General features: G+C 42.6%; 1 protein-coding gene across 3 annotated transcripts in view; it reads right to left on the bottom strand.

Moving 5' to 3' along the window:
* The window catches only part of CNOT6 (CCR4-NOT transcription complex subunit 6), a 76,063-nt gene extending 64,371 nt beyond the window's left edge, over positions 1-11,692 (bottom strand). For 2 of the 3 annotated variants that reach the window (XM_090290455.1, XM_090290456.1), the window contains exon 1: positions 9,931-10,232. In XM_090290455.1, the coding sequence (XP_090146581.1) occupies positions 9,931-9,964 (34 nt within the window). In that variant the 5' untranslated portion in view covers positions 9,965-10,232. Of the gene's footprint in view, positions 1-9,930; positions 10,233-11,442 lie in introns of those variants that run through there. The other variant, XM_090290457.1, reaches the window with a different exon arrangement.
* Positions 11,693-12,781: the final 1,089 nt, after the last annotated feature.

Genomic DNA, 12,781 nt, shown 5'->3' with positions numbered 1-12,781 from the left:
CTGTATCCTTGGACTCTCTAACAAAGCACCTGACAAAGATGCTCATTTACAAAACAAAGTGTATTTATAACCAGGTCCTTGTGTGCCTCCTCAGTCTCCTCACCTGGGTCTCCCCAGTTCCCAATTACCTCGCACAAACCACCATGCCTTCGAATATGTCATTGCTCTGTGCCCCCCCCAAAACCTTAGTGACTCTAATCATCCTTCAAATGCCAAAGCAAGTAACCAGCTTTAAAAAGGTCTTCTTCCTTATCCCTCCCAAACCCAAGAGTTTATTATTTCCTGCTTTGAGTTATTCTGAATCTTGAAGATATTGTCTACAATTCTATTCTTTAATCACACCTTAGTTGTTTTTCATGTCTCACTTACTGATCCCTCTAATACAGGTGTCTTGCACTTACTTATATTTTAAATACTTTTATATCTTCAGAAGATGGTAAATATTAAATACTTGGTGAATACTTATAACGATTCAAGAGAAGAAACTGTAATAGAAAAAAAAAAAAGAAAAAGAGGAAACATTTTGCAAAAGACATGTGTACTTAACAGAAGCAGTGACTATCTTACCAGGAATAAAAACTAATATCTAGGCTTCTATTCTTGAAAGCAAAATCTAGAGAAACCAGAAAGAAGGATCTCACTGACCAAAGGCTGAGACTGTTGGTTCTAGGAAAGCCTGGGAATAAGAAACAAGCAGACAAACCTAAAGGTTAAACCGTATAAAAGTAATCTTAGTGACATGCTACGACAAAACAAGAGCAAACCTAACCTCAAACGGATGAGGGTAATGGCAAACTGTTCTGAGTGCTGGCCTGCCCCACTCTGCCCTAGGCATGCACTAACATTTCAGCACTCACCCCCTGGCAGGTCTATCAGGCCCTTCATTTATGTTATTTTAACCCTCAGGACTCTGGCAAGTAATTACTATTTCACTGGCCAAAGTTTGGGTTTTTTCCGAAAGATGGCCCTAGAAGCACTCAGTTGCCTTTAGCTTCATTCAAAATAATTTTGTTAGACTATATTGTGACAGCTGTCATATCAGTGTGCATTTAAAAAAAAAATCAAAATTGGTGAATTTCTGTGTAGCCATTGGAAGAAAATAAACAACATTCTTGACATATTATGCTTTATTATTTCAAGAAAGGCAAAAATGCAACTGAAACGCAAAAAAAAAATTGTGCAGTATATGGAGAAGGTGCTGTGACTGATTGAATGTTTCAAAAGTGGTTTATGAAGTTTCATGCTAGATATTTCTCGCTGGATGATGCTCCACAGTCAAGTAGACCAGTTGAAGTTGATAGGGATCATGTCAAGACATTGAGAACAATCAACGTTATACCATGTGGGAGATAGCAGACATACTCAAAATAACCAAATCAAGTGCTGAAAATCATATGCACCAGCATGGTTATATTAATTGCTTTGATGTTTGGGTTCTACATAAGTTAAGCGAAAAAAACCTTAACTGTATTTCTGCATGCGATTCTCTACTTAAATGCAACAAAAAACCTTCTGTTTTTAAAACAAATTGTGACAGGCAATGAAAAGTGGATACTTTACAATAATGTGGATCAAAAAGATCATGGGGCAAGCGAAATGAACCACCACTAATCACCCCAAAGCCTGGTCTGCATCCAAAGAAGGGGATGTTGTATGTATGGTGGGCTGGAAGGGAGTCCTCTATCATGAGCTCTCTGGAAAACCAGATGATTACTTCCAACAAGTACTGCTCCCAATTTGACCAACTGAAAGCAGCACTTGAGCCCTGGCTGCTGTGGCTCAGTGGATTGAGCATTAGCCTGTGAGCCAAGTGTCGCTGGTTCAATTCCCAGTCAGGGCACATGACTAGGTTGCACATCAGGTCCCCAGTTGAGGGCGCAAGCAAGAGGCAACCACACAGCGATGTTTCTCTCCCTCTCTTTCTCCTTTCCCCTCTCTCTAAAAATAAACAAATAAGTAATTTAAAAAAAAAGGAAGCAGCACTCGATGAAAAGCATCCACAATTTATCAACAGAAAATGCATCATCTTCCATCAGGATAATCTTCCATCAGGATAATGCAAGACTGCATGTTTCTTTTATGACCAGGCAAAAACTATTACAACTTGGCTGGGAAGTTCTGATTCATCTGTGTATTCACCATTTATTTTGGTCTTTATAAAATGCTCTTCATAGAAAAAATTTCTATGAAGACTGCAAAAGGCACCTGGAACAGTTCTTTGCTCAAAAAGATACAAAGTTTTGGGAAAATGGAATTATGAAGTTGCCTGAAAGATGGCAGAAGGCAGGGAACAAAACAGTGAATACGTTGTTCAATAAAGTTATTGGTGAAAATGAAAAATGTGCCTTTTATGTTTATGTAAAACCAGATGAACTTTTTGGTCAACCCAATATCATTCTCCTTATACAAAGGGAGGTCCAGAGAATGAGTAACTTGCCTGAGGTCAGATATACTACCTCCACAACTGTGATTTTTAACCAAGTCCAATCTAAAAGTTTGTGCTTTCACTCACAGTGCAAGTTTACCTGATTATCTCAATTTAATTCTCATAGCAACCCAATGAGGTAGAGGCTATTGTTATTTTATTTCAGTTGAGGAAACTGAGACCTAGGGTGTAAAGCTGTTCATAGTCACACACACTTGGTTAAGTAGTAGAGCTGAGATTTGAACCTGGGACAATCTAGCTGCAAAGCTATAGTTATTACATATTACACATCACTGCCTCACACACCTCTCTAGTATTCTGTTCCTGATAAAACCAAGATTTCACGTCCAGTCTCCAAATACTATGTTGCTGAGACCATGAGTCTTTTAGTTTCCTTTTCAGATATATCATCTTTTCTAAGCTACATACTCTCCACCTGTACTCTCCCAAATCCTCCTAATATTCTAGGAGAGCAGATCTCAAACTCTATCATCCCAGGACCCTTATGCATTTTAAAAAATTGGATATCTCAGAGCTTTCACTTATGTGTATTATCAATATTTACCACAGTAGAAATTAGAACTAAGAAATTTTAAATTTAACTCAGTAAATATGTTAATAAACATTTTTTAAAGTAACTATTTGCAAAAACAGTAAAATTTTGTGAGCAGAATGACATGGTCTTATATTTTTGCCAATCTCTCTAATGTATGACAGATTAGAAAACCGCTGAATTCGCTTATCTGCTCTGAATTCAATCTGATCAGACAACACACATTTTGCCTCTGGAAAACTCCACCCATACACTCTTAAGAGAAGGAGAATGAAAAAAGCAAACAATATCTTAGTAATATGTCTAAAAATTTAAGGTTTATTAAAAGGGGTGAATTTATAACACCCACCAAATAACCCACCCCCAAAATATCTCATCACAATTTCCATAAATCCTTAAGTAGTACAAAAATAAATATCAAACCAAATTGGTTTAACTAAGACCTCTGTGAAAACAAGACTTTTAGATTATAGTAAAATATTCTTCAAAACATGGAGATAAAAGAGCAGGCGTAATAGTGAATAAGCTCTACAAGGGAAAGCTGGCCCACCCATCTACATCCACAAAGCCCAGCCAGTAACAGTTCACTAGACAGCTATTAAAATGCAATTCTGCCCATGTGCACATACCCAATAATATGAATAAATATAAAATGCAGTAGGAGGAAGGAAGCACAGAATGTACTGCAACCACAATTTTGAGGGCGAAAACTAGCAATTTCATTAGACCCAATAAATTAATTCAAATACAACAACATAGGTACACCAAGTATAGGTCATCCACAAATTCCAACCCAAAATAAATACAAATACTTGTTAACTTAATATATATATAAATATATATATTATAAAGTATAGAGCAAAAACAAAAACAAACAAACAAAAACAAAAAAATCATTAAGACAGAATTTGTGAACTAATCAGCAAAAGCTGACTACCCACCATGATTTGTGTGGTAAAATCTCACCAACAGCCCTGGCTGGTGTGGCTCAGTTGGCTGGAGTATCATCCTGTAAACCAAAAGGTTGCTCATTGGATTAGGGTATGTGCAGGAGGGAAGCAACCAATCACTGTCTGTCACCCCCTCCTATCCCTCCTACCACCACCTCTCTAAAAGCAATTAAAAAAAAAAATGTCCTCGGGTGAGAATAAAAAAAAAAAAAAAAAAAAAAGTGGGAATTTTGGCCTTTTGAGGGAGTCAACCTTTATTCTAGCTTCTAATTCATGTATACAATCATTTTACCCACTAGTCCTCCCCGCCCCCTCGCTAAAACTAAGAAAGAAAATTATTCATGAAATGATGATTTTACAAAATAAAAAAATTTTAAAAAATCAATAAGTCGTTAATAACACTAGAATATTGATACAAAGACACACAGGGATGTTTCAGAAGATTTAGGAAAGAAATCTAAGGCAAATGTACTGTTCAAATGGAGTTCTGTTGTGCATTGCTTTTTGACAACAGATGTATTAGTGACTGCCCTTCCCTAAAATAGTGAAACACTTTAAAACTGGATTTTTGACCAGCAAATAGTATCTTACATGAACTCTCATGAGGATTTTGATTCATAACCAAGAAGAGAATCAAAAATATTAACAAAGATTACACCTGTTAGCGCTACTACATCAACATGATCAGCTACTAATGTGCTTATAAATGTGTGGCACCCACTGTGTCTCCCAGTATTACCAAATCTTTATCAAAGGTCTGCTCCAAGCCACACCACCATGGCAGTGAATCAGGAGGGAAGAGGCGGGAGTACAGTACAATGTCTAAGAATATAAACAAGAGCTCTAGCCAGGTGGCTCAGTTGGTTGGAGCACTATCCTGAACACCGAAAGGTTACAGGTTTGATTCTCCATCAGGGCACATACAGGTTGCAGGTTGGATCCCTGGTCGGGGAGCCTATGAGAGGCAACACATTGATGTTTCTCTCTCTCTTCCTCTTTCTCTCCAAAACAATGAAAAAACATCCTTGAGTGAGGATTAAAAACCACACAAACTAAGAGCCAAACATCTATATAAAATCCCAGCTCTGCAAGCATGTGTTTTCATCTTTAAGGCTAAAGTTTCCTCATTTATAAAATATCTACCTCGCCATTTTGGTGTGATGGTTTAATGATGTAACTAACACATGTAATGCACAGTGCCAATTACATCATTAGCCTTTGACAAAGTTATTTTTTCTTTCTGTGACTACCAACCCCTCAATCTAATTTTGGTAAATTTCCCTAAAATTAGAAGCCAAATGACAATTCTTTAGGTGTCCCAAATAAACTATAGTTTCATTGTCAACAATTTTAGGTGAAAATACATGAAGTTATTGGTCTGAAACAAGGCAGTTAGCTTCATCAGACACTTCTTTATGATACTGCAGTATTTATATACAACTATATACAATCTTAGGAAAGAAAAAACTTTGCTCCCCAGAAAGCTAAGTGCAAATATATTTTTGACTTTATTTCAATAAATCTTCATTTGTTTGGTCTTTACTTAGCAGGAACTTGTAATATACCCCACTCAAAATCTGCCTTGTTAAAAAAAAAAATCTATATGCAACTTCCTGAGGTTATCTAGAGAATCACCGATGATCCTTTGGATACCAAGACCACTGCCTAATTTTACTTTATTAGATTGCATGTTTACTTTGTGAATATATATTCATAGAAAATAACTTTGAAAGAAAATTACTATGTCTAATGGTTCCCTTTTTGCTACTATTTTACATTTTAAAGTGCACCAAAAATTTAACTGAACTTTTTTGGGCTACTTCACATAGTGCAAGCAAGTACAAACCTAACACAGGGAATATGAAAAACAAATTTTATTCTTCTAGTAAATGAAGATTGAAAGTTCTAACAGTATGATTTTACATCAGATAATCTCCACCTCCAATGAGGAAGAATTCCCTTTACTGTTTCTGAAATAACAAAATCCCACAAACAAGTTTATATAACCAAAAAGTCAATCATTTCAATATATCAGGGAAAAGTTTGAAATATGCATATAATATACACTAGAAATTTATTTTCTTAAGTTTTGGACTTAAAGAAAACAGAAGGCTGACACCTAACACAGGCTCCTACCTTCTCTTGTGCTTGTCTCCTCTTTAAACTATTACCCTTTTTCCTTCTCTTCCACTTTAAACTTTTCAAAATATAACTCCTCAGTTGCTCCCAGCCCAACCTATAGTCTGACTTCTACCTCTCTGGTCCCAGGAAAATTTGCTCTGCTTATAGTCACCGAACTGTCAGATCCTACCGAACCGCTCTCAGAGCTCATCTTGCCCTGAACTGGAACCACCTGTCACCACTGAAACCTCCTCCTGCTCAGCCCTGACCGCTGAGCACCTCCTCCTCCTGTAGCGCTCTCTGAGCATCTCCTCCTGTCATCCTCTCTTAGGCATCTCATGTTGCTCTGTCCTATTCTCTGACCTCTTTAACCCCTTTACTGACATCCTGTTCCTAAGGGTTCCCCCAGTTCTCTCCTCTTCCTGTATTAACCTGTGGTCCATGAGTAAGTCCTGCACTTGTGTGTATACATATTTTCATTCTCTTCAGCAGGGTCCAGAATTCTCCACCGATTCTCAGTTGGGGACCATACCTCCCCGAAAGCTGTGAAAAGCCTTTGTTTATACACTCTTTCTGAATAATCTCCTAACTTCCAATGCCAATTATTCAATGGCCAAATCTAAAAATCCCAACCACCTCTGGTCCAGATACCTATCAGACATATCCACATAAATATCCAACATGTCAAACTTAAAATCAAACTATTCCACTTTCCTCACCAAATCTGCTCTTGGTCCACTATTTCCCAAGTGAAATCATATGAATAGTTCCCCAAACTAAAGAACTTCTGAATCATATCAACTCCTTCCTATTTTTATAGCTCACTGCTTATTTGTCCCTAATTCTGGTATCTTCCATATTTATCTTATGCTTTTCTAGCTCTTATACTGATGGTCTTGACCTCTCACAAGGACTTAAATGAATTCTATGACCCCAGTATCTTGACCCCTTCCATCTAGCCTCCACATTTTTAGTGTCTCCTTAAAAACAGCGTGTCACACAATTTCCCTATCCCTATGCATCTAAACTCTAAACGGATCCCCATTATATACACATGGAAGCCCCAACATGTTGAGAAAAAGCCTAAAAGTATTTGCAAACTGTCTCTGACCCACTACTCCTGCCCCATATCCTCACATCCTGTTTCACAGCCTAAGTTGTATGTAACATGACTTTGCACATGCTATTCCTTCTACCTGAAATGCCTCATTCACCCTTCGAAACTCAGCTCCAAGACTTCTGAGTCAACTCCTTCAAGCTTCCCAAGCAGTAGTTGCTCTTTCCTTAGCCTGTCCCAAACTTTGTATATTCCTCATCACTATATAACCCGGTGAAGGCTCTACTGGTTCATTTGCCTTCTCTACAACCATTATCAACCCACTTGGGACAAAAACCATAAGCACCATAAGGGCAGCAAACCTGTATATGATGTATGACACATCAGTGTTCATTACAGTACTGTTTTAAGATGTTGTATTCAAGTATAATCAGGTCTGCTATATTGCATCTTCTGAAAATGTGAGTTTGTTCCAACATGATTGATAAATCAGGGAATCTGCACATAATGCAAATTCCCAATTGCTTATCTGAAAAACACTAGATGAAGGTAAAAAACAACAACCCAATGAACTGAGCTGCATAGACACACACACAGACTTCAAACACCCACCAACTACATCAGTTCACCGTGTATGTGTGTGTGTGTGAGAGAGAGAGAGATGAGACACACTTACCCGTATCTGGTGTTGATATAACATTCCACCTGAGTTCAGGTAAACTCCTACCACTTCACAATAACTCACAAGCAGCAACCATTCTATGACCATTTCCACAAGCAAACCAGGTCCTTTTCAAGGGAAAGTGCCACATTTACTGTAGTATTTATATACTGCTTAACCATTTAACATGTAAAACTACTACCATTCTTATCGGGTTCGCTTTTTAAAAATAAGTCAGTGACAATGTTTTTGGAGTATTGGGCCCCAATCCCATTTTCCCCCATAAGACCCGTAGTTTTTACTACACAATTTTGCATACCATGATGATATTTGGGAACCTATGTTGCTTTACAGCAGATTTGACTATACAGAGTTCTCAGGGTTTAAGCAAGTTTTAGTATTCTAATCCCAGTAACTTACTGAACAGAAAAATTTGCCACTGCCCCCCCCCATTTCATAAAATGTTTACAACCCATATCCCAACAGACTATTGAAGTAATCATAACCTTTAAGCTTGGTAGCTCTCACTTCTGGTGAGCAGAGGGTTGATTTTGACACTTTAAGGTCTACAGCTTGCCTAGTCTAACTCAGAAGACAAGTTCACAATGCCTAAACTTTCATGTGTAGCATTTTATGGGTTTCATTGTTTTGATTGCTTTTACCTTCTTCCAAAACATTCTGGCATTTTTATTTTAAATCACTGTGTATTAGAGAGCAGTTGGGCACAGCCCTCAAGCCTACTATAAAAGGGACCATAAGATACTATATCCAAGTTAAAAACTAGTCATTAACTCCATACTATCTCAAATGTTTAACTTTTTATATGTAGGGACTCCAAACAATCCTCCATACTAATGCCAAAGTGATCTCTAAATTACCTTATTCTCCTACTAAAAATATTCTGGCTCCCTCCTGTGCTGTAGGATCAAGATATGCACCTCACTTTTAGCTTAGCAAGCACAGTCCTTCAAAATAGAGGTTGGACACACCTTTCCAGGTTCAGCCTTAGTCCCTTCCCATACTCTAATAGCACCTTACTATTGACTGGCCTTCCCCAGCACTTGGCACCTCAGGGCACCTACTCTTCCTTCTATTTAAAATGACCTCTTCTCCCCAGTTTGACAAACACCTTCTGTGTTATTTTCTGTACACTATTTGCACACCTTCCACAAATTTAATCATCCTGTCTACTCCTACAGAACTCTGTACACCTACTAAGTCTATAAACTACGAGGCAGAAACTTGAGTATTAATCCAGCATAAACTATTCCTTCATATGTAACTTATGAAGGCAATACAAAGGGATTAGAGAGAAGTCAAACCGAGAATCAAGTTAAGGAAGCCTAAATAAGTCCCCATCTTGGAGGCAAATCACCTTCTCCTCTTTAATTACTAGTTAAAATACCAAAATATAGGGCATTCCATTGTACTCTAATGCACACAGGCTATGCACAAAGTTTTACAGTTTTGTGGTAAAATGTCTACCTTCCTAAAGTGAGTGGCAGGTTAAATAAAAAAGTACATCAGTAAAACATTTTGTGGAAGCTAAGGATTTGAAAATTAAAATCGGAACTTTTTTCCAACATTACGTTCCAATCACAAAAGTGTAAGTAACAGCATTATATATCCAGAAATCCAAGTCTTTTCTCCATTAACATAAATTTTTAGCTGACCCAGTTTGGACTTTCCCAGAGTGACCAACACTTGCCAGGCAGTCTCCCTAGCAGTGCACCTGGCACACGGGAATGCTGCCAAGTGTGCTGAACGAAGGTGCTGGGCCCCTCTAGGTCCACCGCCCAGATCACAGCTGTGAGCACCTCGACCCTTGATTCCAGGATGCCTCACCTGTTGCATCCCCTTCTGCTGCACTGTATGAAAAAGGTGTGTGCTTTAAAGAAAGTAAGAAGGCCAATACAGGTATAGCAGGACACCTAAGTACGAACCAAAATAACATGTGTAAGCTACAGGTGTAGCACACAGATTTTACAACGCCTTTATTTGTAGTCAGGACCAAGTTCTGTAAACTCCTTCATGTCTGCTCTCAAGAAAATAGTCTGAAATGTCCCAATAATTGTACTTTACCACCAAGATTCAAGAAACCCAAAAACACCTACCAATGGAACAGGCCTTCAAAAGAGCTCTGTCATCTATGTTACCACTTACCTTTAGATGCTTTTGAAACTGTGCTGACTTTCATCAAGAAACTTCCAAGTCACACAAGAAAAATGTCTTTTGTCAAATCCTTGACCATTTCATGAAGCGTCTTCTTCATTCACTGAGATGTGACCAGACTCAACTATCTCAAATAACTTCTAACCATTGAAACATCCTTTGCCCAGCGGGTGCTCAGCAGGTCACAGGGAGTCCCACAGGCCAGGTTGCGGTTCCCTCAGATCAGGGTACATCAGGACTCTGCCAATGACGCCTCAGTAAGGGGTCAACAAACGAGGTTTCTCTCCCCCTTCCTCTCTCTCAAATCAATCAATTAAAAAAAAAAAAAAAAAGCAGCCCTCCCAAAAGCACTGTGACTTCCAACAAGCGCTCCCCCTCAAGTGCACCCTCCAGGCCCCACACAAGGGTCCTTCCTGCATGACTATGGTCTGCTTGGGGTGGGGGTGGGGGGTAACTTGACCCTTTCATGACCTTAGTTTCCTCAGCAGCAGCTGTTCAAATACTTGGTTTAAAGCAGCTGTCTGGACTAATCACTATTCAAAAAATAATAAGCAATTTTTATTTTAAATCATACACTCTCAAGACCGTGATTAACTGAAGACAACAATTACCAAAAAAAAGAAGTCTTCAAATTCTTTTGACCAAGGGCCTAGTCCGCTGCCACCTCCAGCGCTGGAGCGGCACCCCGTAAGCACCCTGGGGACACAGCGCGCCCTGCCACATCCCTTCTCACGTCCTCCCGTGCCCTCCCCGACACCGAATCCCCAGCGGAAAGGAGCAGAGGGTTGCGCCACCACCACAGGACAGGCCCCTGGAGAGCAGGGGACTGCAGGAACTCCAGCAGGTGAGGCAGACAGTGGCGGCCGGGACCGGCCAGCAGCGGCCCGGAAGCTCCAGCGGCGGAGGCTACGCCGCGGTCACCGCACCACACGCCAAGGCTCCAGCCAAGCGGGCCAGCTCTTCGAGGGAGGCGGCGGCGGGAAGGAGGCCAGGGACAGCCTCCGCTGACAATGAATGGCTGGTGGTAGGAAAACACAGATGGGACTCGAGTCGCCGGAGAAAACTGCTCCAAGTAACCAGGACTGTCAACGAGTGCACAGCACCACCACCACATTCGGCGCTCAGTGCTTCTTGAACCACCCACCTAACCCCCTAAAGCCTGCACTGTGCTGAGTTTTCAATACTTTGGGGGGAAGCGTGAACCTGGGTTCCCTCCTTTGCAGTCGCTACTCAGGTCCGCACTTGGCGGTGCGCACACCCACACAGACACTCCTCCAAAGTCGCCACCCATCCCGGCTGCCAGTCCTGGCCACCGACTCGCCTGGCCGGGACCCCGCCCCCCAGCGGGGGCAGCGAGATGGCGACCGCGCCGCGTCGGCTGCTCCCAACAGCCGCCAGCTCGGCCCCGCCGCCCGTCCAGCGCAGGCCACCTTTGCCCCGTGGCCACGACTGGGTAGGACCCGTGCAGGAGCAGCCCCTCGGGCCTCGGGCCGGCTCGCTCACCTCTCTGGGGACACCGCCCGCCTCCGCCGCTGCCGCCTCCTCCTTGTGAGTGAAGCGGGGTCTGCCCTGTGGAACCACCATACCAGTCCCGCCCGCCGCTGCAGCGTCGCCTCAGCCGCCGCTCTTTGTTCCCCCTTCGAGCGCCACCTCCTCTGCCGCCCGCCTCAGCCGCCCTGGCGGCCGCTGCTATGCCCTCCCGCTCTCTTGGCCGCTGGCCTCGCCCTCCTCGCTGCGCCCGCCGCCGCCTTCGTCTCCGCGCCGCCGCCGCCGCCGCCACCGCCGCCGCCGCCGCCTCCTCCTCTTCCGCACCCCCCTCGCTTTCATTGAAAGCAAACAAGCATCATGGCGGCGGCTGCCGTCCCCCAGTCAGCTAGCGCCCCCCGCCCCCTCCACCACCCTTCCAACATCCCGGCCACCTATTGGCCGCTGCCACCAGGCGCGACCAACGGCGTTGAGGGGGTCGCTCCCAGCACGCCGTGCACAGCCCCGCCCCCTGGCCCTGCGCTCGGGCGGTGAGCTGAGCAGGCATGCTTCTAGCCTGCGAGCTCCTGGTCCGCCCCCTCTGCTCTTTGCTCCACTGTGCAATGCTCCTCTGCTTTTGCACCGCGCTCTCTTTTATTTGTCTTGAGCTGTTCACTTTTGTCTCCTTTCTTCCCTCGTTTTCCTTGATATTCCAACCCTTCGTTTCACCTGTCAGTCATGTGGAAACACGGACAAGCTCTCAGACTTTGGACCTTAGCCAGTATCTTAATTTGCCTTAAAGACCAGACATTTCCTTGTCAACAAATGCATGATTCTTCCCGCTTCAAATATGCAGGAAAAAATTACTTAATGGCCCGTTTCGGTCCATTAATGGTCATTCGATCACGTAAATTAAGGGACAGTTCTGGTGGTGGGATCTGAGCCAGGGTAACTTAAAAGTGTCCTATTCAGGTGGTGGCTGAAGGTGAGCAAGGAAGGGCTGGCTGATGATGGGGCCAAGCTGGGAGGTGAATCAAGCCCCACCGCACTCTGAGCAAGCTCACATCTAGGGCAGGAGAAACACCCAGCAGACTTGAGGCCCACTCAAGACACTTGAGGACAGGCATGGCCTGAAGGAAAAGGAAAGGCCATCTGCTCACCTGCATGGCACACCAGGCTAGGCTCCTTCCTGAAAAGTCAGCCCTGAAGAAATGCGAGTGACCTGGTTCCAGTAATTAACAATAGCAACCCTGACAAGGCCACCTTGGGCCAGAGCATGCTGGAAACGGGTGGCTTCTGCGGCAATGGAGAGCTGGAAGCACAAGGAAAAGGTTGAGGGACACCCCAGTCCTGCAGTGCCACAGGACATTAGAAGAAG

The sequence above is a fragment of the Furipterus horrens genome, unplaced genomic scaffold (assembly GCF_987537825.1).
Source record: "Furipterus horrens unplaced genomic scaffold, mFurHor1.1.pri manual_scaffold_10, whole genome shotgun sequence".
In the NCBI taxonomy this organism is placed as follows: domain Eukaryota; kingdom Metazoa; phylum Chordata; class Mammalia; order Chiroptera; family Furipteridae; genus Furipterus; species Furipterus horrens.
This window is presented reverse-complemented; position numbering and strand designations above follow the sequence as displayed.